Source organism: Tenrec ecaudatus, chromosome 6 (genome assembly GCF_050624435.1).
Source record: "Tenrec ecaudatus isolate mTenEca1 chromosome 6, mTenEca1.hap1, whole genome shotgun sequence".
Lineage (NCBI taxonomy): Eukaryota > Metazoa > Chordata > Mammalia > Afrosoricida > Tenrecidae > Tenrec > Tenrec ecaudatus.
The window spans coordinates 98,759,929-98,785,301 of record NC_134535.1 but is presented as its reverse complement, the minus strand read 5'-3'; the positions used below and the strand labels follow the sequence as shown (position 1 = coordinate 98,785,301).

Below are 25,373 nucleotides of genomic sequence, written 5' to 3'. Positions count from 1 at the left end.
TAAGAGCAGTATTTATATTAAGCATAATTTGTTCACTGCTGTGTTCTTATCGCTTGGAATTGCCTGGAGCACGTACTGCGTGCTCCATAAATATTTTGAATGTCCAAAACAGATAGATGGGCATTTTTCTAACACATTTTAGACAGTATGAGGGTTGGGGGATGGGAGGAGAAAGATATGATTTCTGTTCTTAATTATTTATCCTATATTTGAAAAATAAAGAAATGAATTTCAATAATCTCAAAACATCAACATGTATGTACTGATCACTTCAGAGGCACAGTTTTTACTAGCGCCTGTTCATAGTTTTCAGAATACTAAAACCCAGTTGTTATTGAGTTGATTCCAACTCAAGATGACTCCGTGTGTGTTGAAGCAGAACTATGTTCCATTGAGGGTTCACTGGCAATTTTTCAGAAGTATGTCACCAGGCCTTTCTTCCAAGGTGCTCAGATATCATTGAGCTCCAACCTTTGGGTTAGCAGTCTATCATTTTAACCATTTGCACTACTCAAGAGTCTTTCAACCTCTTACTTCCAAATTTTGCCAATCAACGGGTTTACTAGAACATGTTCACAGCTTTCAGAATAGTGGATATAAACTGTTTTATGTAAGTAAAATCGTTCTTGTTTTAAACTGTTTATCCTGACACATTATGTTCCTGATTGTTTTACTGGTTCATGATGAAAAGTATATGAAAAGTTTCTGACCAGAGCCATTTGTAGCTAAGAAATACTTTCGAGGTACTCCTAAAGAAGATTTAATTTTTAACATGCATTCTAGTGTCATTTACAAAAATAGATCACTTTTAATAAAAATTCCACTGTCTTAAAATGTCATCTAGTTGCAGTCGGCAAAATATTTATGTTTCAGTACCTTACAGTTGGTTCTGACTCATCGTGACTGTGTACAATAGAATTCCTGAACAAACTGCCCTGTCCTGCGCTCTCCTCACACACAGTTAAGTTTGAGCTCACTGTTGCAGCCACTGTGTCAGTTCATCTCGCTGAGATCTCTCTGAGGGTCTTTTTCTTTTTGATGAGCCTTTACTTCACCAAATGTGATGTCCTTTTCCAAGGACTGGTCTCCAAAGCATGTGAGACAAAGTCACTGCCTTCACTTCTAAGTAGTATTTTGGCGGTAATTCTTTAAGACAGAATTGTTTATTCATTTGTCAGTTTGTAGCGCATTCAGTTTTCTGCACTAGCACCTTAATTCAAATGCATCGATTCTTCTTCCAACTTCCTTGTTCATTGTCTAACTTTCACCTGCCTATGAGGTGACTGAAGAAACCATGACTTGTGTCAGGCACCACCTTAGTATTCAAAGTGGTACCTTTGCTTCTCAGCACTTTAAAGAGCTCTCATGCAGCAAAACTGCCCAATGCACTGTTTGATTTCCTTACTGCCGCTTCCATAGACATTGGCTGAATCTAAGGAAATCCTTGGCAGCTTGTCTTTTCTCCATTTATCATTATGCTGCTTACTGATCCAGTTTTCAGGACTTTTATTTTCTTTACACTGAGTTATGGTGCATACTGGAGCTGCAGTGATTTTCATCAGCAAGTATTGTAAATTCTCCTTACATTCATCAAGCGTGTTTGGATCTTTTGCATATCACAAGTTGTTAATAAGCCTTCCTCCTATCTTGGTGCTACATTCTTCATAACGTTCACCTTCTTGAATTAATTTCTCAGCATACAGATTGAATAAGTATGGTGAAAGGATACAAACCCGATGCACACTTCGTGACTTTAAACCATACAGTGTTGTCTTGTTTTCTTGTAATGACTGCCTCTTGGTCGATGTACAGGTCCCACATGAGCAAACTGAACGGTCTGGAATTCCCATTCTTAATGTTGTCTATGGTTTGTTATGATCCATGTAGTCAGAAGCCTTTGCATAGTCAATAGAGTACAAGTAAACCTCTTTCTGGCATTTATGCTTTTAGACAAGGTTCATCTGATGTCAGCAATGATATCTCTCTTTCCATATCCTCTTCTGAATCATTACCTTAAGCAGTGTACTGGCATGTGATATTAATGATATTATTCGATAATTTTTCTCATTCTACTGGGTCACTTTTCTTTGGAGTGAACACAAATATGGATCTCTCCTGGTCGGTTGGCCAGGGAGCTTAGCTTCCAAGTATTTTGGCATAGACAAGTGAGTGCTCCTAGGCCCTCATCAGTTGTTGAAATATTTCACTTGGTGTTTGTCAACTCATGGAGCCTTGTTTTTGATTGATGCCTTCAGTGCAGCGTGGACTTCTTCCTTCAGTACCACTGACTCTTGATCATATATTACCTCTTAAAATAGTTGATCATCAGGTTTACATTCAACAACTCATTAAATGTTCCACTATTTTGCCATTTTCATATTTCCCCCCCCATCTCTCTCGTTGGATGTTGTTTTCCCCTTTACTCAAATGACACATGTTATTAATCATAGCTTTCTTTATTATGTATGGCTTTCTTCCTTAGTGGGCTGTTTGTTAATTTTATGTTCAACTTTGAGGAACCACCAAACTTTTCCACAACAACTGCACCATTTCACATACCTTCCAAAAATGCACAGCTATTCTAGTTTTCCCACATTGCTTCCACACTTGTTAGTGTCTGTCTTTTTGGCATCAAACTGGATTACTGGATAACTAATTGTGGTATTGATTTGCGTTTCCCTAAGGAGATATGATGTTGAACATCTTTTCATGTGCTTGTTGGGATTATTTATGTTCTATTTTTGAATTGTAAGAGTTCTTCTTGTACAAGTACTAGGGTAAATAGAGTACTATTGCTAGGGTTCCAGTTCATACATGCACGGTTCTGTTTCATATAAAACATGTTTTAAAGTGTCTCTACAATCTCTGATGGCTACACACAGTCTCTTACTAATACACTGTCTTAGTCTCATTTGGATCCTTTAAGAGAAAAAAAGGCCCAAACAAAATGGTGGTTTCTGAGGGGGATCGTTTAGGCCAGTCTTAAAAAAATTCATGGTAGAAGAATCATTTCAGAAAGTCTTGGTGACTGTTTGGGGGGTGGGGAGATTCTGGAGGAGTGTTGACAAAATTTTCCTGAAGGACACAGGATGATCATAGGGCTTATAAAGCCATTTGAAGAAAGGGAAACTGCTTCGGTGAGGAAAAAGGACAAGAAATTTGTGGTGAGGATTTTTTTTTCCATCTCTACAATTTGCTTGCTCATTCTTCAAAGTTAGCAAGGGCTGTTCTATTAGAATTTTGTAGAGAAATGCTTACGCTCTGTAGCCTTGATCTTGCATCTTAAGACTCCTTTGAATTCCCTCAAGCCCCTGAACATTTCAGAGAAACCCGATTTGCCATGTTGATAAGGGGCGGAAATCAGAGAGTGCAGAACTGTTTGAGGAAGAGTTGCGTTAATAATATTGCCTTCAGCAATGTATTGACCTAAATGGAGCATATGTAGTGAAGCAGTAGCTTCACATTTTTCATTTAATAGAGTTTCTATGATTTTGTCAAGCATTCTGGTGGCACTAGGGGTTAAGCATTTTACGGCTACACAGCCAGCACTTCAAAACCCTCTAGATCTTCCTGAGGAGAAAGATGAAGTAGTCTGGCCCAGTAAAGAGTCATAGCTTTGGAAATTCTAAGGTCTCTGAGATGGAATCGACTTGATGGCTATTGGTAGGTATGATTTTGTGACAATTCTTTTTAACTTACCTTAATATTCTAACTACTAGAAACATATGAGATATACGATTTCTAAATATATTCTGTGTTTTATACATGAATCATAAAGTGGTAGGTTGAACAGAACTAGAGAATACACAGTTTAAAGTCAAGAAAATATGCATCAGGGTTGTATCCTTTCACCATACTTAGTCAGTCTGTGCTGAGCAAGTAGCCAGCAAAGCTGGACTAGAGGAAGAACATCAGATTTGAAGGGAGGCTTAATAACCTGAAATAAGCAGATGACACACTGTATGTGCTGAATGTGGACTTCAAGCACTTGTTGATGAAGATCAAAGATTGCAGTCTTCAGTATTGATTTCAATTCAATGTAAAGAAAACAAAAATCCTCACAATAGACTAATTGTGACATGATAAATGGAGAAGCAATTGAATTTGTTAAGGATTTCATCTTGCTTGGATCCACACTCAAGAAGCAACAGTCAAGAGATCAAATAATACATTGCAATGGGTAAATTTAATGCACAAGATCGCTTTATAGGGAACCGATCACAATGACCTACATATAACCCCCTCCCTGGGGAACGAACAACAGAAAAGTGGGTAAAGGGAGACATCAGTCAGTGTAAGACATGAACAAATAACAATTTATAAATTATCAAGGGTTTGTGAGGGAGGGAGGGGAAAATGAGCTGACACCAAGGGCTCAAGTAGAAGGCAAATGTTTTGAGAATATGATGGCAACAAATGTACAAATGTGCTTGACACAGTGGATGTATGTATGGATTGTGATAAGAGTTGTACAAGTCCCCAATAAAATGTTGGGTTTTTTTTAAAGATCGCTTTAAAATGTTGAAGAGTAAGGATGCTATTTTGAGGACTATGGTGCGCTTGACTCAAGCTGTGGCATTTTCAGTTACCTCAATATGCCTGTGAAAATTGAAGAAGGAAGACCAAAGAAGAATCAATGCATATGAATTATGGTACTGGCAAAGAATTTTGAAAGTACCATGGACAGCCAAAAGAACAAACAAATCTGTCTTGGAAGAAATTCAGTTAGAATGCTACTTCGAAGCAAGGTCGATTACACTTTGTCTCATGGACTTGGACAGGTTATTTATGAGGAGATATCATTCCCTAGAAAAGGATATCTTGCTTAGTAAAATAGAAGAGCAGCAAAGAGGGGGAAGACCTTTTACGAAATGGATTGACACAATGACTGCAACAATGGGCTCAAACCAATGCACAACCAAACTCACTGCCATGGAGTTGATGTCAACTCACAGCGACCCTGTAGGACTTAACTGCCCCTGTGAATTTCCGAGACTGTAACTCTTTACTGGAGTAGAAAGCCTTTCTCCCTTGGAGCGTTGGTGGTTTTGAACTACTGACCTTGCAGATCGCAGCCAAACATGTAACCACTACACACACCATCAGGGCTGAAACGTAACAATTGTGAGGATGGTTCAGGACCTGGCAGTCTTAGGTTCTGTTTTGATAGATTCACTATGTGTCGGAATCGACCTGTTAGCATGTAACAGTATTCTGTATGTTGTCTTTTTAACTTTTTTAGTGTCGTTTGGTGGAATATATCTTCTGATTTTGTTATTTTAATGTCACAAAGATTTACCTCTGTTTTCAAGTAAGAGTTTTATGGTTTTTGCTTTTACGGTTAAGTACCGTATATACTCGAATATAAGCCGACCCGATTATAAGCCGAGGTACCTAATTATTACCTGGGAAACCAGAAAAACTGATTGACTCGAGTATAAGCCTGGGGTGGAAAATGCAGAAGCTATTGGTGAGTTTCAATAATCAAAACAAATGAAAATAAAATTACTAAAAATTGAGGCATCAGTGGGGTAATGTATTTAAATATTTTAAATAAAAACATAAAAGGACAAGTCATTTAACATTAGTAAACCAGCACAGTAAGTGGAAAATATGTTCAACAAAAACCATAAGGAATCAACTATTCCCTGAGCTCAATCAGCAACCAAGCTAAAATGTAAAGAGTTAAAATCCTTCAAAACTGGATTCCTCATCATCATCCGTATCCCAATGCAGAGCTTCAGCTGGTGTGAGGTCATCACAGACGCTGCCTCACTGAGATCACCGTCATCACCATCACTGCTGTCATTTTCATACAAAGCGCAGTCTTCACTGCCATCCATAGCATTACTAATATTACATTTCTGGAAGGCACATTGCACCATGTCTTCTGGAATGTCTTCCCATGCATCTCAAACCCACTTTGCTATTAACTCTATGTCAGGCTTCATGAGATTTCCTCCGTTTGTTAGTTAGGCTTGACCAGATGACATCCATTCATGCCACATCCTTCGCACATGGTCTTTAAAAGCCTTATTCAAAGTTACATCCAGAGGCTGCAGTACAGATGTAAGCCCACCTGGAATAACAGCTAAAGTAACTTTACTAGATTTTGCCAATTTTTTTTATGTCATCCGATAGGTGGGCTCTGAACATATTCCAAACAAGTAATGATGGCTTTTTCTTTAAGGATGCTCCTGGTCGTCTGTTGCAAAATTTTTCCAGCCATTTTTTTGTTCTGTCTTCATCCATCCAGCCTTTAACATGTGCAAGCACAGTAATTCTTGGTGGGAAATTGATCTTTTTTTTTCATTTCCTGTGGTTTTGAGAAAAATGGTTTTTTCGCCTAAACTTGCCACAGTTCTGTTGTTTGGAAGATCAAAAGTCATGGCATTTTCATCCATATTCCCAATATCGGCCAGGTCATAATTATACAATCCTTCTTTGTTTTATAATAAATGACTGGAATGACATACGTTCATTTTTTCTTCAAGGTCTTGTGGAAATTTCTGGGAAATCTTTGTTCTTTGTCTCAAACATAGGCCAAACCTGTTCATGAAGCGGGTACACCATCCTGCTGATGCAGCAAATTTTTCAGTGTCTGGTGCTTTATATTTGTCATCTTTAGCCATTTGTAGAGCACGTATGCAGATTCCCATGCATGTTACACAGTAACCATTTTGACGACACTCCATAACCCATTTATGCAATTCACTCTCTAGAGCCCCATAAAAAGACGTTAAACCACGACGAGCTTTTTAGCTTTTGGAATCTGTTCCAAGGCAGCCTTCATTTTCCGCCACTCCCTCACTTGTTTTTTGTCAACACAGAATTCCCTACTTGCAATACTGTTATTGCTCTCTTCTGCTCTTGACGCAGCCTTCATTTTGAAACCAGCCTATATGACTGGCATTTTTGTTTTGGTTCAAGAGTATCCATTACTAATAGGATAAAAAAAATCAAGACTTTGAAAAAGAATTTTCATGGTAATTCCCCCACCCCGGTGACATGTTAGCCAGGAGGGGGGTGGGGGGAGGGGAGTCCGTGCGGGCAGGGGATGCAGGATGTGAATCAACACAGAGACCAGAGGGGAGAGACTGAGCACAGCCACAGACACATCCTTACCAGTTCAGCTGCCGGCGTATAAGTGAATCACTACTGGTGCTTCTGCGAATTGGAGCCGTCCAGGTCATAGGACAGCTCTGATTGGTTAGATGTGAGTAAACAAACATTCAAAGCCCTGCAGTGTCGGAGGGCTTTGAGTGAACAGCAGAGAAACAGCAATCACCCATGAGATAATGGGTGCTTGTCCCACTGACCCATGTATAAGCCAAACCCCTGTTTTTCAGCACATTTTTAATGCTGAAAAACTCGGTTTATATACGAGTATATATGGTAATCCATTTTGAGTAAATTTTAACCTATGGTGTAAGGGTAAGGGTTGAACTAACTTCTCTTCCCTGTAGCTTTCTAGTTGTTTCAGTATAGTTTATTGAAGAGATTATTCTTTATCCAATGAATGACTTTGGCACTCTTGCCCACACCCCAATAGATAATGGGTTTATTTCTGAATTCTTGTGCATCCATTGCTAAGTCTGCCCTATGACAACATACAGTTTTGAAATATTTTGAAATCAGGAAGTATAAATCCTTCAATTAAAAAATTATTATTGTTTTGGCTCTTTGGAGCCCCTTGCTAATTTATATAAATCTTAGAATCATTTTGTTGTTGTTGCTGGAAACAAGCCTGTTGGGATAATGACTGCATTGAAATCGTAGGCCATTTTGGGGAGTATTGCCATCTTCATATTAAGTACCAACCTTAAGTCAAATATATAGTCTTGGGTGACAATTTTCTTTCTTCCAGCACTTTTAGTATATTACCCTACAGCTTCTCTGGCTTTCATGGTTTCTGATAATAAAACAATTATTAATCTTAGCCTTGGATGTGCCAAGTCACTTTTCTCCTGCTGCTTTTAATGTCTCCATGTAGTAGAGGGACAGAGCAGCAGGCTTCTCAGCCCACAGAATAAGTTAGAAGCATGTAGTTGCTCATGTGTGTGTAAGAGAGAACTTTATATCAAAGAACAATTGCATATTGAGAAAACATCCCAGCCCAGTGCAGTTCAAGTTTGTAAGTCTGATATTAGCCCTAATGCCCGATACTAGTCCACACATTACTCTTTAGACTCACACAGTACATGTAGTGATGCCTACTGCAGGAAGATCACAGGCCAGTTGTGGATCCAGTGGCTTCTCCATTTCCAGGGTTCTGGCTGCCATCAGCATAGCTTCCTGTGGTTTGTCCACAAGAATGTGTAGCAGAGAGTGTGTGTACCCCGCCCAGGGAGGAAGACAGGAGTTCCCAGAGTCCTTAGAAGAAAGCCATGCCCATACAGAGGCATCATTGGTCTATGACATGATTGACAGGCTAGACTCCACTGCTTCATTCAAGTTGACAGGAGATTATGTAACTGTCACAGAGCCCAAGAGACCAGACCACAAGGCTGAGAGACTGAGGACCAGAGAAGCTTGGCTGCTGGCACTGCTGTGGATCAAAGACTGTATCCTTAATAGTTTCTTCTCTAACAAATCCTCATAATCATGAATATTGTCAGAGTTCTGTGAAGCCTTTTCCATGGATTATTGAATCCAGCAGAGGAGTAAATACAATAGGAGGAAAGGGTGCTTTCAGTATAGAAGGATGAAGGGTGGAAGCATGTCTGACTTTTCTGCCTTGTGGCCAGCAATGTTGGGCTGGTGTGGAATTAGACTATCTTCCTCCCTGCTGAATGTAGCCTAAGAAGCCAGGGGTAGGCCCCAGACTTTTTTCCCAGTCCACTCTTTCTTGCCTTTCTTTCTGGGATTCTAGTTGGTATTTATTCATAATGTTATCTATAGAGTTCTTAGGCTCTTTCATTTTCCTTTATTCTACTTATCTGTTGGCTTCTCAGACTGGATACTTTGAATAGGCCTATCTTCAAGTTCATTTCATTTTCTGCCTCCTCAGATCTACTCTTGAAAACCTCTGGCAAAATTTTAATTTGTTATTTTATTTTTCAGCTCCAGAATTTCAGCTTGGTTTCTTTTTGTAATGGTTATCTCTTTATAGTCTATTTGTTGAGACATTGTTTTCCTGGTTTCCTTTAGTTGTTATATTTAAAGTTGACTTAAAGTCTTTGTATAATAAGTTTAATGTCTGTTTCCTTAGAGACAGTAGCTATTCATTTCCCCCCCCATGTACAGTTAGTACATTTTTTTACATGCTTCATGTTTTGAAAACTGAAATTTTTGAATATGGTGTGTGGTAATTCTGGCAATCAGATTTTTCCTCTGTAGTGTGTTACTGTTTATTGTGTGTTGTAGTTGCTTGTTTCTTTAATGTATTTTGTTTTTAAAGACTGGAGTTGTCATGTGGAGTTTCTAAAGTCTCTCTTACTTTAGTTCATGGTCTGCTAGTGGTTTGGCAGAGATTCCTTGAAATTCCTGTAGCCAAAAAAAAGAGAAGAAAACCACATTCTCTGTCTTCACACATTGACTCCGTGTTGGGGCACCCCGTCAGCCTTGCCCAGTCCATTTACGACACTGCTTGCTGGTGTCATGCCTCGGGGGGGGAAACTTAAAAGTTTTATGAGTTGTTTTTTCTGAATAGTGTTCTCTCCCAGCATCTGTACAGCTAAGTTTCTTATTTATACACAGAAGTTTTTCAAAACACTTATTTCCAAAAGTAATGTTTGCCTTCTCTTTTCCACCCAGGCTCTCGGTAGTTCTGTTGCTTACCCTATGGTAATAATTTACGTCAGGTGGCAGCAGTTTGATCATTTGCCATTCACTGTTTTCTAGGACTGCATTCAACATAATTGCGTTTTCTCTCTGAAAAACTTCCAAGTTAGGAAAAACAAAGGTTACGATAATTTATAAATTATTTGTATTTTAATAGTTTATGCCATCCGCCGTCTCCCTTCACCCACGTTTTTGTTCTTCTTCCCTCTGTGGGGTGGGGGGCGTTGTATGTAGATCATTGCGATCGATTCCTGATGATCTTTTTTGAGGAATGCTTGTCAGATATTTGGGAGGATGCATCTCAGTATACATAAGGGTTTTCTCTTGATTAGACTGGGATTATGGGTTTGGGGAGGGATGGTTATAGAGAGGTAAAGTGCTGTTTTGATCACATTAGAGCAAGGGAACATATTACAACATGACTACCAACATGACTTAATCACTGTTTTCTTTGACCCAAGTTAGCTGAGTTGAGGTAGTGTTTACTGTAATGTTACTTCCCTCTAGCCTATTTCCACACTATACTCTCTAGAAGGAAATAACTATTTGCAGCACATACTTAAGGAGTAGGAACTTAAATTCCCACATCCTCCTTGAAAGCACAGACGCTGGCTATATTATTTGGAATCCTGTATGGGATGTATGTGTTTTCTCCCCACTGACTTAGTCAAATGTTTGTTTATACCAGTAGAGGTTCATGCAATATATATATCAGATTTGAACAGATAAACCACTGAGTGTTAAATACAAAGGGGTTTCCAAAAGTTCGCAGAAAAACGGGATTAACAAGTAATGGATTTTTCCATGAGCTTTTTGAAGCTCCCTCACACACAAAGCCTTTAAGCAGAAAGAAGCTTGACTTCAGTTAAAATATATATAATAATGCCACCATCATTGTTCATCTTTCTTAGTAGCAGAGATTCCGAAAGGTCACAAAGCCCAGTGCAAATAGAGATGCACGCAATAACTTCGTGAACTCGTGTAACAAACTGTTGGAGGTATAGTTTGGTGCCTTTTTGTCACTTGTAGATTGGTGGTGTTGATCAGTGTTTATGATCTGTATGTTGTTTAATCACAGTAATTTCTTTTTATGCATTGATCTAATGTAATAGTAATATAAGTGAGTGAGTAGGTTATATGTACAAGCATGCTTACTGCAGCATAGTTAATGGTAGCAGAAACTGATAACCATTTAAATAGCCTCAACTGGGGACATTTATTTTTTTTGAACCATTAAACAGAAGTTACTGTACTGATTGATAGGGCATGACAGCCCTCTAATTGCATTAAAAGTAAAAGCAGGTTAGAGAAATCTGTAATACTGACCCACTTAAAGTGTCTACATATTATAGGTGTTATTTTATATATACAAATATTGTGTAACTTTTGAAAACCTGACTGGAAGAGTTTCATAAATGGTAGAATTATGGAATTAGGGTTAGGCTTTTACATTCTCTGCTTTGAAAAAAATTCTTTTTGAGAAATACAGATCAAGCTATAGAAAATTATGAAAAAATTTATCTTAGTCTGTTCTACTCTCTCTTACTACAGTTTCTTTGCTTTTTTTTTTAATACATAGTCTTATGGGTTTCAAAAATGTTGATGACATGAAACATGGTATGTGGACTGCTGAATGGAAATAGGATTAGCTTTGTGAACCTTCACCTAATTCACAATAAAAAGTTTTTAAAGCGCTGGTAAGAAACGCGTATTGTTCTTGTGTCTTCTGGTTTTAGAGCAGTGGAAAGAGCTCTGTGTTAGAAAGCCTAGTGGGCAGGGACCTGCTCCCCCGAGGCACTGGGATTGTCACCCGGAGGCCGCTCATCCTGCAGCTCGTCCATGTTGCACCGGAAGACAAACGAAAAACAACAGGAGAAGAAAATGGTAAGTTTTAGAATTGGTGTAAGAATTATTTTAAAATTAAATTTTGATCTGTTTTTAAAATATTAACTGAAAAGCAATTTAGAAATTAGTGACTACTAATTTCTACTAAAATTGGAAGTTGGGAGGTCTTGTGAAGAAAAAGAATATGTACTTTTTCTTTAAAATAAAAAAAGTTGATTTTTGTTATTTTGAATGGACCATGAGTAAACTTTTGAGAATACTCTATTAATGCTCTTTAGAGGAATTTTAATGGGGGAGTGTGTGACACACTTCGTAAAAGAGTCAGTTTTTGTATCTGCATTAACTTTTTCCCCCCATAATGTTTAAAACATTGACTTTTTTGGGGGGGGGTGGGGTTTAGAATTTAAATAATTAGATCTAGCTGAAAAGATTTAAGGGTAAGTGAAACTAGTGGCTTTGCTTTTCCGCAGAGTGATGTTATCTCATCTTCCTTTTTCTGGTCCTAACTGTTTGTCTAGGGCCTGGTAGGTAGCTAACGTCAGGGTCAGGGTCAGGGTCAGGGTCTCCAGTTCACGTTGGAGAAATGTTAGGTGTTCTACTCCCGTAAAGATGCATACTCGGAACCCACAGGGGCAGTTCTTCTCGGTCTTACAGAGTCACTGTGAGTTGGAAACAACTGGGTGGTACCAAGGGTTTTTAAAATATATTATGTCTGCTAGGGACGGCTAACTGATTTACTTTCCTTTTGTAGTAAAGTCAATCTTTTCTATAAGAGGAGTTTTATTCTGCTATAAAAGCTTACCAGTAAAGAAAGCAAACCAAACCAGTTTCTGCCCAATGGATTCCAAGTTTTGTTGACCCCCTCATTTTTGAGGATCCCATGTTCAGACTTACTCTCTAGCTAAACTCTATTGGGATATATCTTTGATAGAGCAGATGGATAGTAAATGTGGGTATTAAAATAAAATATTCACAGTCTTTTTTTATATGGCAGTTTGTTGCTGTTGTTAAACCTGAATGTATTTTAAAAAATGCTTTCTGTATTAGCAGATTTTAAGTTGCTTATTATTTATTCAATATTATTTATACTTAAAGTGTATAGATGAGGTTTTAAGTTTCTGGTAAGAGCATGAGTATGTTTAATCTTGCTTTGTTCCATCTTTAGCTCAGATTTTTATAAAAGTGTACAATAACTCTAATGATTAAATTATCTTGTAGCAGAGTACTATATTTGTTTCTCTGTTGCAAAGATTATTTTTAGAGCAACTTCATTTAATGCATTGTTTTCTGATTTAAGATAGGATAATATTGATGAAACTGAAGTTAATTTCTGTATTGAGTTTTTTTCCAATATAGGAGCTATTAGTTGATGATGTGATATTTTTAAAAAATAATTACATTTGTGTTGAGCATTTGGTATGATTCTAAAAAAGAAATTACTGAGGCAAATTAGTGAAGTTGTAAAAAAAATTAATGAAGTTGCATAATATATGACAAGTTGCAGATTTTAACAAAAATAATTTTGGATAGACTGCCAGAGGATAGGTAGGAGCCTTACTTATCGCATCTAGGCGTATTACATATCACTTTGTGTTTCTGTAATACTTCTTTATTAAATTCAGAACCTTGAATTTAGTCATTTTAGATTATTCTGTGCGTCAGCATCAAATATATAAGGTACTCTGGTCTCCATCTTAACTTCTTTTTTTTTCCCAGTAACCAAAAGTGCAGATATTTTCCTAACTCTCAGAAAAGTAATTGCAAATGTGGGTATTGCTTCCTTGGATAAAATGTTACTTGTTAGAAAAGGGTGTGCATTTTAGTTACTGAAGAATTAGTGTCTGTTATCTCTTTACTTGTGTGTCCACTCTGTTTTGTTGACTTCACTTCTTGGTGGTTGTTCAAACAATATGCCTGTTCTACATGTTTTTTATCTATACTCCCCCACAAGCAGAGAGCTTATTTTTCCTATTGAAAAATAACAAATTGCTTAGTTAAAATAATTCATCTATATTCTCCAGAACACAAAATAAAAAAACTAACTGTCGTTGGACATTTCTGACTCATAGTTGAACTCCCCTTGTGGGTTTCTAAGACTGTCACTCTTCAGGTAATAGAAAGGTGGTGGTTTCCCTGTGAAACAGCTAGTAGTTTTGAACTGCTCACCTTGTGATAGAAGCTCACTATGCCACCAGCTCACTATGCACTAAATGTGTCTTATTATAAGATATTTCCTTAGATTCTCATCAGAGTCTCTTTATCTTTGGGATGAAGAACTGTAGCCTGTCCCAGAGGAAATTAGAAACAGTGAAGTAGATAAACATAGAAGAGTATGGAATATGGCATGAGAAAGGGTTAAGACTACAAAGGGAAAGGGGAACACATAATTAGACAGAACTTGGAAAACAAAAAGGGTGGGAGGAAGGAATCATTCCTCTCTCGTTAAGTTTTGGATCAGTAACGGCACGGTTGGCAGTACAAACCCACCTGCTGCTCTGAGGAAGATGAAGCTGTCTGCTTCTGTGGAGATTTCCAAAACCTGTCTAAGGCCATACCACCCTGAACACAAGCGAACTTGTCAGAGTTGGGAGGATTTACAAAGCCTCGAAAACCTTGTAGAGGGTCTTTGTGTGCATTTGTGGTTTTCTTTTGAAAGGCCTGTGTTATGTAAAAAAGGCCCAAGTTACCAATAATTGGTTAATCTAAGAACATGGTAAAATGACATGACGTACAATCCATTTTAGATACTGGCTGAAATAAAACATTTTATTAAGTATGTATAGTTTAAGTAGCAGAAAAATTGTACATAAATCTGAAATCCTTCATTTTCCTCACTTATGTAGGATAGCTGAGGTGTCAATAAGTAGTTTTATGGGATCGTTATTTGAAATTACTCAGCTTGACCTCACTCTGCCAATGTGAGAGATTTTGTTAAGTTCAAACAAAATGAAATTCTTCAAGTGGGGTAATTGTTTAGTTTGAACTTTGCACTCTATGATTACCTTTTATATGTTTATAAAGAATTATGCTTTCCTCAGATTTCATCTTTAGACAAAGTCTACAAGTGGCATACTAATTGAAGATCAAAATTGTGCGATGTATTTTACCCCTTAACAATGTTAATGGATACTTTGAAGATCATTAGGTTTTATATCGAGGAGAGAATAGTTGTTGAACTAAAACAAAATGATTTTGTTTTATACAAATGGATGTGCTTATTCAGGAGCTATGGTGGTACTGTGGGGGTAAGCCTCGGGCTGCTCGGTGCAAAGTCTGCAGTTCCAAACCACCGGCTCCTCTGCAGTAGATGGGACTGTCTGCTTCTCTACAGCCTCAGAAAGCCTACTTAGGGTTTCTATGAGTTTGCAGCCAACTTGATGGCAAGCAGATTTGGTTTTTGGTTTTGGTATATGCCTAATAGAATAATGCCAAAAAATATAGGTGTCATTTGAATTATTATTCCTATTTTGTTAAACTATCTACTTGTAAAATAATCATTTACCTTAAAAGGAAGTAACATTTTTCACAAGAATTAAGGAAAAGATAGTATTAATTTTCTGTACAAGTGATTGTGGTAAATGCAGTAGTTTCCCTTTGTTTTTAATCCATGAAGGTGAAGCATTTCTTTTTTCTGTTAAATTTCATGTATATTTCAAAGAAGACCTCTTACAAAGCTCAGCCTTAGTTAATAGGGCAAGTATTGGTATATATTTATTATATCTTAATGCTGTGAAAGATGTGTTTAGTATATTGAGTTAATTCTTTCTTGGCAATCCATTTTTTTCCATTTTAGGTTATCAAATACCTAAGGGTACATTTTTGAAGCGTGGTATTATTTTAATCCAATTATATCAAAATGAGAAACCAACATTTATATAATTGTAATGAAAAGTTTGCTTTAAAATATTGAAAATAAATTATGGCACACAACATGTTTGACTTATGTCACATTCTAAAAAATAGTGCACATTCTAAATTTTTAGTGTAATTTCTGAATGAATGCTGTGTGCATTTGAAATGTCTTCAGGTTTCTGCACATTTTTTAAAAGGTTTAAAATTTTAGTAAACACTAAACTTATCATTTCTGTGCTGTTTCTCTTTAACTACAGACCCGGCCACATGGAAAAACTCCAGACACCTTTCTAAAGGTTTCCTTTCTCCATTTGTTCTTGGCCCTTTTACCATCATGCCTGCATGTGTGCTTCTGTACATTTCCAGGCTGTCTGCATTTTTTTACTTCCATTTTTATTTGTCAAGTCCACATTGGTTGCAGGTGTTAGTGGGTCTTATCTTTTTGCATTGCCTCAAAATGCAAGCTTCTTTTGGTCGTGAATGTAATTTGTTTCATTTTTAAAACATGCTTGTGAAGCCAGGCCTCTTTTATCTGGTAAGGTAATTTGAACACACCCTTTTAGTATGCTGTACCCTGACCCTGCCTCTTCGTTCACCTAGATCAGGGGTCGGCAAACTTGAGATGGAAGAACCAATCCTGTCCTCAACTTAAAAATTATTTGAAAGCCATAAATATATTTTTACAAACAAAATCACCATTATCTGAATAATATCCTTAAAAACTTTTTTTTTCAATTTGACTTCAGAACCACATGTACATACCAAAAACGCTGCATAGGGCTTGTGAGCCACAGCTTGCCGACCCCTGGGCTAGATCATTGCAGTAGTCCTTCAATGAGACCTCTTGGAAGAAGGTATTAAGCTTTTGAGTAGGTGAGCATTTTACTTGCAAAAAGGATCTAGATTTATTTACCTTTATTCCACCAAAGAAGTGTGCTAGTTTTTTTCCAGTGGATATTTGTAGCAATAACTTTCAGTCATGTCTGTTTTTATTTCAAGTTCCTGACTGGATTATTCAGTAAGCTTAATTGTTAAGAAATGTGAAATTCTGAATTTCGCAAGAATTAGATCACTATGTTTGAGAGAGGCAAAAGTTAGATTTCTGCCTATAATGAAACATTTTTGTATTCTCTGTTAAAGAGAATAAAACTTGCTTTCCAAGTCTTAGCCCACTTCACACACTGCATACACATACCCTAAATATATTTTTCTAGCAAATGCAGGTGTAACAGATCTATGGTTAGAAACTAATGGGAACTGGAAACTACATACAGTGCCCATGCCAGGATGATTTTGTTGCTTTTGCCATTTCATTTCTTTCCTACTTGCACTTTTAAGGGAAAGCATAGTCTTGACCTTTGGGGGAAAATCAACTTGGAAGTGCCTATCAATTACAGAGCAGTTCCAAGTGACTCAGCCTGGTTAAAGAAACAACAGGTTGTGACTTTATAAATAACAGGGAAGAAAGCAACAACAAAAGTTAGTTTTTGAAAAGTCAGCTTCATTCACATATTGCAAAAATTTAAATCTTGAGTTATATGTGTAAACTTATTTATCTTTTTGTGTATCTCAGCAGAATACCTTGAGTACTTTTTATCAATAGTAATGCTATTATGTATAAAATATTTTAATTGTCTTTAGAATAAATGATTACGTACACACTAAGACATGAACAATTTTATTCGTGATATCTAGATTTCAAACGATTGGAGGGCCTGTTAGCTCCCCTGTGTGGTGAAGTAAGTTGTGCAACAACCAAATTACAACTCATACATTTTCTTTAATGTGTGAATAGCTGTCACTTTGGAACAACTTAATCCCTACTCACTACAAAATCTTCATTATTATCACCTTCACTTGCTGAATGTGCAGTTCTTAAATCAATGAAAAAGCTTTGAGCCTTTTCTTCAATAAACTAGGGAAAATTAGAACTGTATGCACTTATTCTGATGTACCTGTTCTGATTCACCTACAAATTAGATGATTTAAGAACATAGTTAGGAACGAATCTCCTTTGTAACTCTTGGGACTGACTACTTGTATGTGACTTTTTTTTTTAATATGAAAGATATAACTTAGGTTTTAACAACATGGAACATAAAATTAATGGAAAAATTGAATCTTTAAAGTTAACAAATAATTTCCATAGCTTCCAATAAATGAGTTTTTCTTTTTCCAGGGGTTGAAGCGGAAGAATGGGGTAAATTTCTTCACACCAAGAATAAGGTAATCACATAAAACTATATAATGTAAAAATAACAAAATACTTTTTATGTGTACATGTCATTGGTGATTTAGTGTTTTGCCTGTTTTCTTACTTTACAGATGCTTAACTATTGTGAGATAAGGCAGCTTTGAAAAGCTCACAAAATTGCAAATCTTTGTTTCAGAAAAATATGTGTATATTAGATTTTGTTAATTTTCCTTTTGAATGTTTTACTTGTTCCCTCAATTTTTTAGCTCTACACAGATTTTGATGAAATTCGACAAGAAATTGAAAATGAAACAGAAAGAATTTCAGGAAATAATAAGGTAGGCATCCTTTTAGAACTGGAAATATCATTAATATCTCTATTGGGTGTCACTGCTGTAATGCTGTATGGTCAAAATCTCAAACTTGTTGCTCTCTTACAAGCATCATAGTACTTTCACTTGACCCAGTCCTAATACTTGTGAAAGTTTGGTAGTAAAGAGGAAGGATATTGTTTTCATCTATAATGGAGTTTTTAGTGTAGTAGAAAGAAAATATAGATAATGCCAATACTGTATAAACTCTATTTGAATTTAGGAATCTAAAGATTCTGATGAATCCCTTACTAAGCATACTCTTGAACATTTGGGTACCAAAGTGATTTGGATAACTTGTTACCTCTTTTTCTGAACACCAGGTATCTAATAAATGTGAATAGTGAGGAGTATGTTATTCTTTTGTTTAACCCTAAATGTATGAAACATAATTAAGAAATGGTATTGGCTTAGAAGAAACAGAAAATAATGAAATTGTATTGGGAATTGTTTATATTAATGGTATAGGGTTTGATAGGATTATAAACCTATATAGCTAACTGTATTATTTCCCATGTACTCTATCTTATACTTGAGTATGTACAAGTAATATCTATTCTGAACAACCATTTATGGAGCACATTTCTGCTCTGACACATAGTTCTACTCACCATCAGTTGTGTTTTTGAGAAGAGGTAATGTCTTTCTACTTGAAATGAAGTTTATTATTTTAATGTGATTGTAATAGACCATTTTAAAATTTATTTTTAGGGAGTAAGCCCTGAACCAATTCATCTTAAGATATTTTCACCCAACGTTGTTAATTTGACACTTGTGGATTTGCCAGGTATGACCAAGGTAAGGAATAGTTGTTGCCCATTGTAGATTTGGTAATGTTTGTTTTATTTAAACACATGGTTTTTCTGTAAACTTATAAGAGTATCAGCTTCTTTTGCAAGCACAGTTGATCTGTAGGCAATACCTAACATAGTCTAGTTCTCCCTTCTTGAAAAATATCCTTTACTTGGCTTCCAGGATAACACAACCCTACACGCTTACCTTCTTGTTCTTACTGTCATCAGTGAGTGCTCCAGAGCTCAGTTTTTGGATCTCTTATCATTCTCTCACACCTCCCCTGCTATAACCCTAAGAAACTATTAATCAAGTTACTATTTCTATAAATTTTCCTTTCCTGAGATTCATAAGACAGTCAGTCATACACACAAACCACCATCACCACTGCAACAAAGAAAAACCTCAATCCAAAATAATACAGAAAATAGTAAAAACTAGACCAAATTTAAAATGAGTCAAAAGGGAAAACAAATGTTAGGGTGTTAAATTTTAACCATACTATATCTATTTTCCGATGCACTGTTTGAGGGCAAGGCTATTCATGTCAGTGGTCAGAGGAAATCCTATCTATCTATCTATCTATCTATCTATCTATCTATCTCTATATATATATAGACAGAGAGGAAATTTTCTGGTTTTCAATTCTCTTTTTCCATGAACTTTTTGAAGCCCTAACATATATGTAGAACCCTGATAGCACAGTGGGTAACACAGGTCTTAACTGAACAGTGGAGTAGTTTAAAACCACCAGCCGCTCCACAGAAGAAAAGTGTGGCAATCTGCACCGATAGAGATGACAGCCTTGTACGAGAGATGGATGACACGATAGAGATGACAGTCTTGGAGACCCTCTGGGGCTTTAGTACTGCTCTGTCCAGTCGTGTTGCTAGGAGTTGGAATGAAATCTCAACTAATATGGGGACAATTTTTTAAAGTTCATAGAAAAATTCCATTAGCTTTTCATTCCATTTGAAACAAAATTTTGAAGCCTCTGTACACATATATGCATTTATATTTACTTACTGTCTGCCTTGCATCAATACACTGTAAGCAGCTCTACAGGGGAAAAGTCTGGGATTGTTTTCTTTGACTAGTGTGAAATGTAGAATAATGCTTACAACATATTTAATGTGGATTATGATGTGTAACTTTTGCACAAGGGTAAACGACATTTGTAAGGGCTATGTTTTTATACTTTCCAGACTATAAAATTAATACATACCAGTCTATAAAATCTTTTAAATGATAAATGGATTGATATCTATATTCTGTGGATTAAATGAAAAGAGAAGAAACACCGAAACTCAGTTGATTTTTACTATTGGTTCTTTGCTCATCTCTGTTTGGTTTAGGTGCCTGTAGGTGATCAACCTAAGGATATCGAACTCCAAATCAGAGAGCTCATTCTTCGATTTATCAGCAATCCAAATTCCATTATCCTCGCTGTTACTGCTGCTAATACAGATATGGCAACATCAGAAGCTCTGAAAATTTCAAGAGAGGTGGATCCAGATGGTAAGGACAGATTTTAACATTTAATGAGGTACTTGATTTATAAAGATAATTTACCCTCAAGGAAGGAAGTTTTATTTTGAAAAGAAATGTCAATGCAGATTTTAAAAATTAATACTTAATGGCAGCACTGAGAGGGTTCTGTCATGTTTCTCTTTTCCTTTTTAGTGCGAAGTCTGCTAAATGAAATTTCTATTAGGACAGCTGGAATTGGAATTATTTAAAAAACATTTCATGTTTTAAAAATCATTTCATTGGGGGCTTATACAACTCTTATCACAATCCATACATACATCAATTGTGTAAAGCACATCTGTACTTTCGTTGCCCTCATCATCCTCAAAACATTTACTCTCCACTTACGCTCCTAGCATCAGCTCATTTTCCCCTCCCTCCCCGCACCCTCATGAACCCTTGATAATTTATAAATTATTATTTTGTCATATCTTGCCCTGTCCAAAGTCACCCTTCACCCACTTTTCTGTTGTCTGTCCCCCAGGGAGGAGGTCGCATGTAGATCCTTGTAATCGGTTCCCCCTTTCCAACCCACCTTCCCTCTACCTCCCAGTATCGCCACTCACACCACTGGTCCTGAAGGGATCATCTGCCCTGGATTCCCTGTGTTTCCAGTCCTATCTGTACCAGTGTACATGCTCTGGTCTAGCCAGACTTGTAAGGTAGAATTGGGATTATGGGGATGGGGTGGGGTGGGGTGAGAAGCATTTAGGAACTAGAGAAAAGTTGTATGTTTCATCGTTGCTACATAGCACCCTGACAGGCTCGTTGCCTCCTTGATACCCTTCTGTAAGGGGATGTCCAGTGGCCTACAAATGGGCTTTGGGTCTCCACTTCATACTGATCGATTTTTTTGTTCTGGTGATGCCTGATACCTGATCCTTTCAACACCTCGTGATCACACAGGCTGGTGTGCTTTTTCCATGTGGGCTTTGTTGCTTCTGAGCTAGATGGTAGCTTATTTGCCTTCAAACCTTTAAGACCCCAGACGCTATATCTTTTGATAACCGGACACCATCAGCTTTCTTCACCACATTTGCTTATTCACCCGCTTTGTCTTCAGTGATTGTGTCGGGAAGGTGAGCATCATAGAATGCCAATTTAATAGAAGAAAATATTCTTGCATTGAGGGAGTACTTGAGTGGAGGCCCAATGTCTTTCTACTACCTTAATACTAAACCTGTAAATATATGGACACAGATCTATTTCCTCATCCTCATATATAAATATATTTACACATGTACATGCATTTATTTAGACCTCTATAAATGCCCTTTGCTTCCTAGCTCTTTCTTCTATATCCTTTGACTTTCCTCTTGTCCCACTATCATGCTCAGTCTTCATTTGGGTTTCAGTAATTCTTCTTGGTTACATTACCCTTGATCATGCCCTACCAGGCCTCCTACACCCTCCTCACCACCGATTTGGGTCATTTGTTGTTCCCTTGTCTCTGGGTTTGTTAACACCACTACCTGTCCCCAGAACTGTCAGTCCCATTGTTTTCTCTTCCAGATTGCTCTTCCAGCCTATTTAGATAGACCTGCAGAGATAATAACATGCACAAAAACAAGATAGAGCAAATCCAAACAACAATATACAACAAAACAATTACCAAAAAAAACACAACAAGAAAGAAAAGCTTGTAGTTAGTTCAAGGACTATTTGTTGGCCTTTAGGAGTGTTTTCCATTCCAGTCTGTTGGGGCACCAAGCCATGGCCCCAAACTCCACCACCTTCGGCATTCCCTGGGGACCTCACCATTAGTTCCCTTACTGTTCTGTTGCACCCCCTTTGTGTGGGATCAGATTGGGTGCAATTCCCACACTGTGTCTCCAGTGTTGTCCCCTGTAGGGCTATGGGTCAGTGAGGGACGTTGTGTCTCATAGTGGGGCCTGCCATGTGGTTTTCTCTGTGAACTGGCTGCTCTAATCAGGATCATCATCTTCAAGACCTAGTGGGCCCGGATGCGCTCCACTTTCTCCTCCTCCCCCTTCATCTGCTCCCATGTGCTCCGATCAGATATGTCCCTCTCCTGGAGGTGCAGATTCAGTGCTTTCCATTGAAATAAATTCTTCTGGGGGAGAGGCAGGTGTCCATGTAGGAGTTGGGATTGAGGCCAGCCCCTCAGACCTCTCCCCTGGTTCCCTACTCCACGCTGGCATGTTGCATCGACATCTTGGAGCCCTGGGTTGAAATCTGGTCCCTCTTTCCCTATGGAGATATAAACAATACCCTCCCTTTGGGTGGGTTAGTGCACTGTGTCCCCATTATCCTTTTCATTTTGATTATTTTTTTACCTTTCCATACCTCCTTTTTGGTTTTTATTATTTTTCTTTTGCTATTAGTAGGATTGTCCTGCTGACCCTGCAGTAATTGTTGTAAATTTTGTGCCAGCATATCAATCATGAGTCTCTTCCATTCTCAGGTGTGCATGTATTGCTATGAAACTTCTCTGATAACTGCCTGTGCTGTGTCCCATAAGTTTGGGTACATCGTATTCTCATTCTTGTTGGTTTCCAGAAAATTCCTAATTTCATTTCTGATCTGCGCCAGTATGCACTCCTTTTGCAGCCTTATGGCACAGTGGTCAGAGAGAAAGGTTTGTATGATATCCATGTACTTAAATTTATGTAGATTCACCTTATTATGCCCCAGCATGTGGTCTATCTCCAAATATGTGCCATGCGGGCTTGAAAAGACGGAATTTTTTGGTATTTGGATGAAAAGCTCTGTAAATATCAGGTAAAATTGTCTATCTTTCTCAGAGAATGGTTTGTTGAAGCCACCCACTCTAATTTTTGAGGCTGTGATTTTTTTCATCTTTTGGAGTTTTTGACACATTCAGAGGGCCTCCCATTCAAGGAATTTACGTTTACAATGCTTAGTGTTTCTTTGTCTACCATTCCCTTGAGCATTATATAGTGTCCCTCCTCTCTTTTTATGGTTTGCACTTTGAGGTCAATTTTATCCGAGATTAGGATGGCAACCCCTGCTTTTTTTGAATTGTTGCTTGCTTGGTATGCCTTTCTCCAGCCTTTGATTCTCAGTCTATGTTTTGTCTGTAGCCTTGAGATGTGTCTCCTGTAGGCAACAGATGGATGGGTTCTGTTTTCTAAGTCAATCTGCTAGTCTCAGTCTTTTAATGGCTGAGTTCAGGCCATTGATGTTTGAGATTATTTTCTCAATCTGCAGGCTCTGTAATGTCATTTTATATCTTTTGTATTGGGTGTTTTCCTACCTTTCTCAGTTGTGCATGTGTGTGTGTGTGTGTGTGTGTGTATCATTCTTGACTTCTTTCCATCCTTAAGCCAATCCTATCTTGGGGTCTGTTTTCTTTTTGTTGCCCACTGGGTGAGGTTGTTCTATGTGGTGGTCTCCGATTTGTGCTTGGCGAGTGTTGTTCTTCTGCCCATACTGGCTCGGCCAGGATCTTTTGTAGGGCTGGGTTTCTTCTAACCCATTCTTTGAGTTTTTCCTTGTCTGGGAAGACTCTTAATTCTCCATCTATCTTGATTGATAATTTGTCTGGGTAGAAGAATATTCTTGGGGTTGCGTTGTTTTCCTTCAATTTTTGGAATATGTAACTCTACTCTCACCTCTTCTTCATAGCTTCTCCTGATAGGTCTGAGCATATTCTTATTTAGGAACCTTTATATGTGGTTGCTTGTTTTTCCCTAGCTGATGAAAATCTATTCAAATAAAACCTGTATGTAAATGTTTACAGCCGCTTTATTTATAATCCCCCAAACCTGCAAACAACTCCAGTGGCAAATGAATAACTAAACTGTAGTACATTCATACAATGGAACAAACACTTGTCAATTGTACAAAACTACTGATACATGTAACACAAAAGACTCTGAAAGACATACCAGTGGTTCTCAACCTTCCTAATGCCATGACCAAACTTTATGTTGTGGGGACCCCCCCAACCATAAAATTATTTTCGTTGCTACTTCATAACTGTAATTTTGCTACTGTTGTGAATTGTGCGACCCCTGTGAAAGGGTCGTTCAACCCCCCAAGGGGTTGTGACCCACAGGATGAGAACTGCTGCATTATACCAACCAAAAAAAATCCAGACTCAAAAGGCTATATGGTGTATGCTTCCATTTATATAATACTTTGGAAAAGGCAAAAACTAGGGATGAAAAAGATGTTTTCTTGGTAGTATAAGAAAAATTTGGGGAGTAATGGGACTGCCCTGTGTCTTGAGGTAGTAATGACAGAACCCTTTGCATTGTTACAATTCAAAAAGAATAAGTGTTCATGTAACTTTAAAAAGTACTTATAGAAAAGTTGTAGGAGCTAGTATATTACATATGAAAATAGGTAAAAAGTATTTTTAAGGAAAGCATTACCAAAATTCTCACAGAGATAATACTGCATAGGATTATAAATGAAGATTTCCCTTTATTTGATACTTAATGGATTTTCTTAATAGGTCATTTTCTTTTTTGTATTACCAGGACGCCGAACCTTAGCTGTAATCACTAAACTTGATCTCATGGATGCGGGTACTGATGCCATGGATGTATTGATGGGCAGGGTAATCCCAGTCAAACTTGGAATCATTGGTGTGGTTAACAGGTGAGCAAATCAATAAAGTGATAAACAGCATTTTCACTGTAAAGCAAGTCTGACTTTCTAACATCAGCCACTGAAATGTGCTAGCTCCTTCCCTACAGCCTGACAGTACATTGTGTGGCGGAGAAAAGAATGAGCCCTGGCGGCATGCTGACTGCGTGCTTAGCTGCTAAGTGAAAGGTCGGTGGCTCAAACTTTTTGGCCTCTCCGTGGAAACACACCTGATAATCCACTTCTTTCAAAAAGGATAACCTGCGGGGAGCGGGGAGGGAGGGGGAAAAAATAAGAGGACCTGATGCAAAGGGCTTTAGTGGAGAGCAAATCCTTTGAAAATGATTAGGGCAAAGAATGTACGGATGTGCTTTATACAATTAATGTATGTATATGTATGGAGTGTGATAAGAGTTGTATGAGCTCCT

The 25,373-nt window shown here is 37.6% G+C and overlaps 1 protein-coding gene across 4 annotated transcripts in view; it reads left to right on the top strand.

The window, feature by feature from the left end:
- The window catches only part of DNM1L (dynamin 1 like), a 46,258-nt gene that overhangs the window by 2,806 nt on the left and 18,079 nt on the right, over window positions 1-25,373 (top strand). For all 4 annotated transcript variants that reach the window (XM_075551896.1, XM_075551895.1, XM_075551893.1 and 1 more), the window contains exons 2-7: window positions 11,520-11,667; window positions 17,660-17,706; window positions 17,941-18,012; window positions 18,757-18,843; window positions 20,193-20,355; window positions 24,837-24,957. In XM_075551896.1, the coding sequence (XP_075408011.1) occupies window positions 11,520-11,667; window positions 17,660-17,706; window positions 17,941-18,012; window positions 18,757-18,843; window positions 20,193-20,355; window positions 24,837-24,957 (638 nt within the window). The remainder of the gene's footprint in view (window positions 1-11,519; window positions 11,668-17,659; window positions 17,707-17,940; window positions 18,013-18,756; window positions 18,844-20,192; window positions 20,356-24,836; window positions 24,958-25,373) is intronic.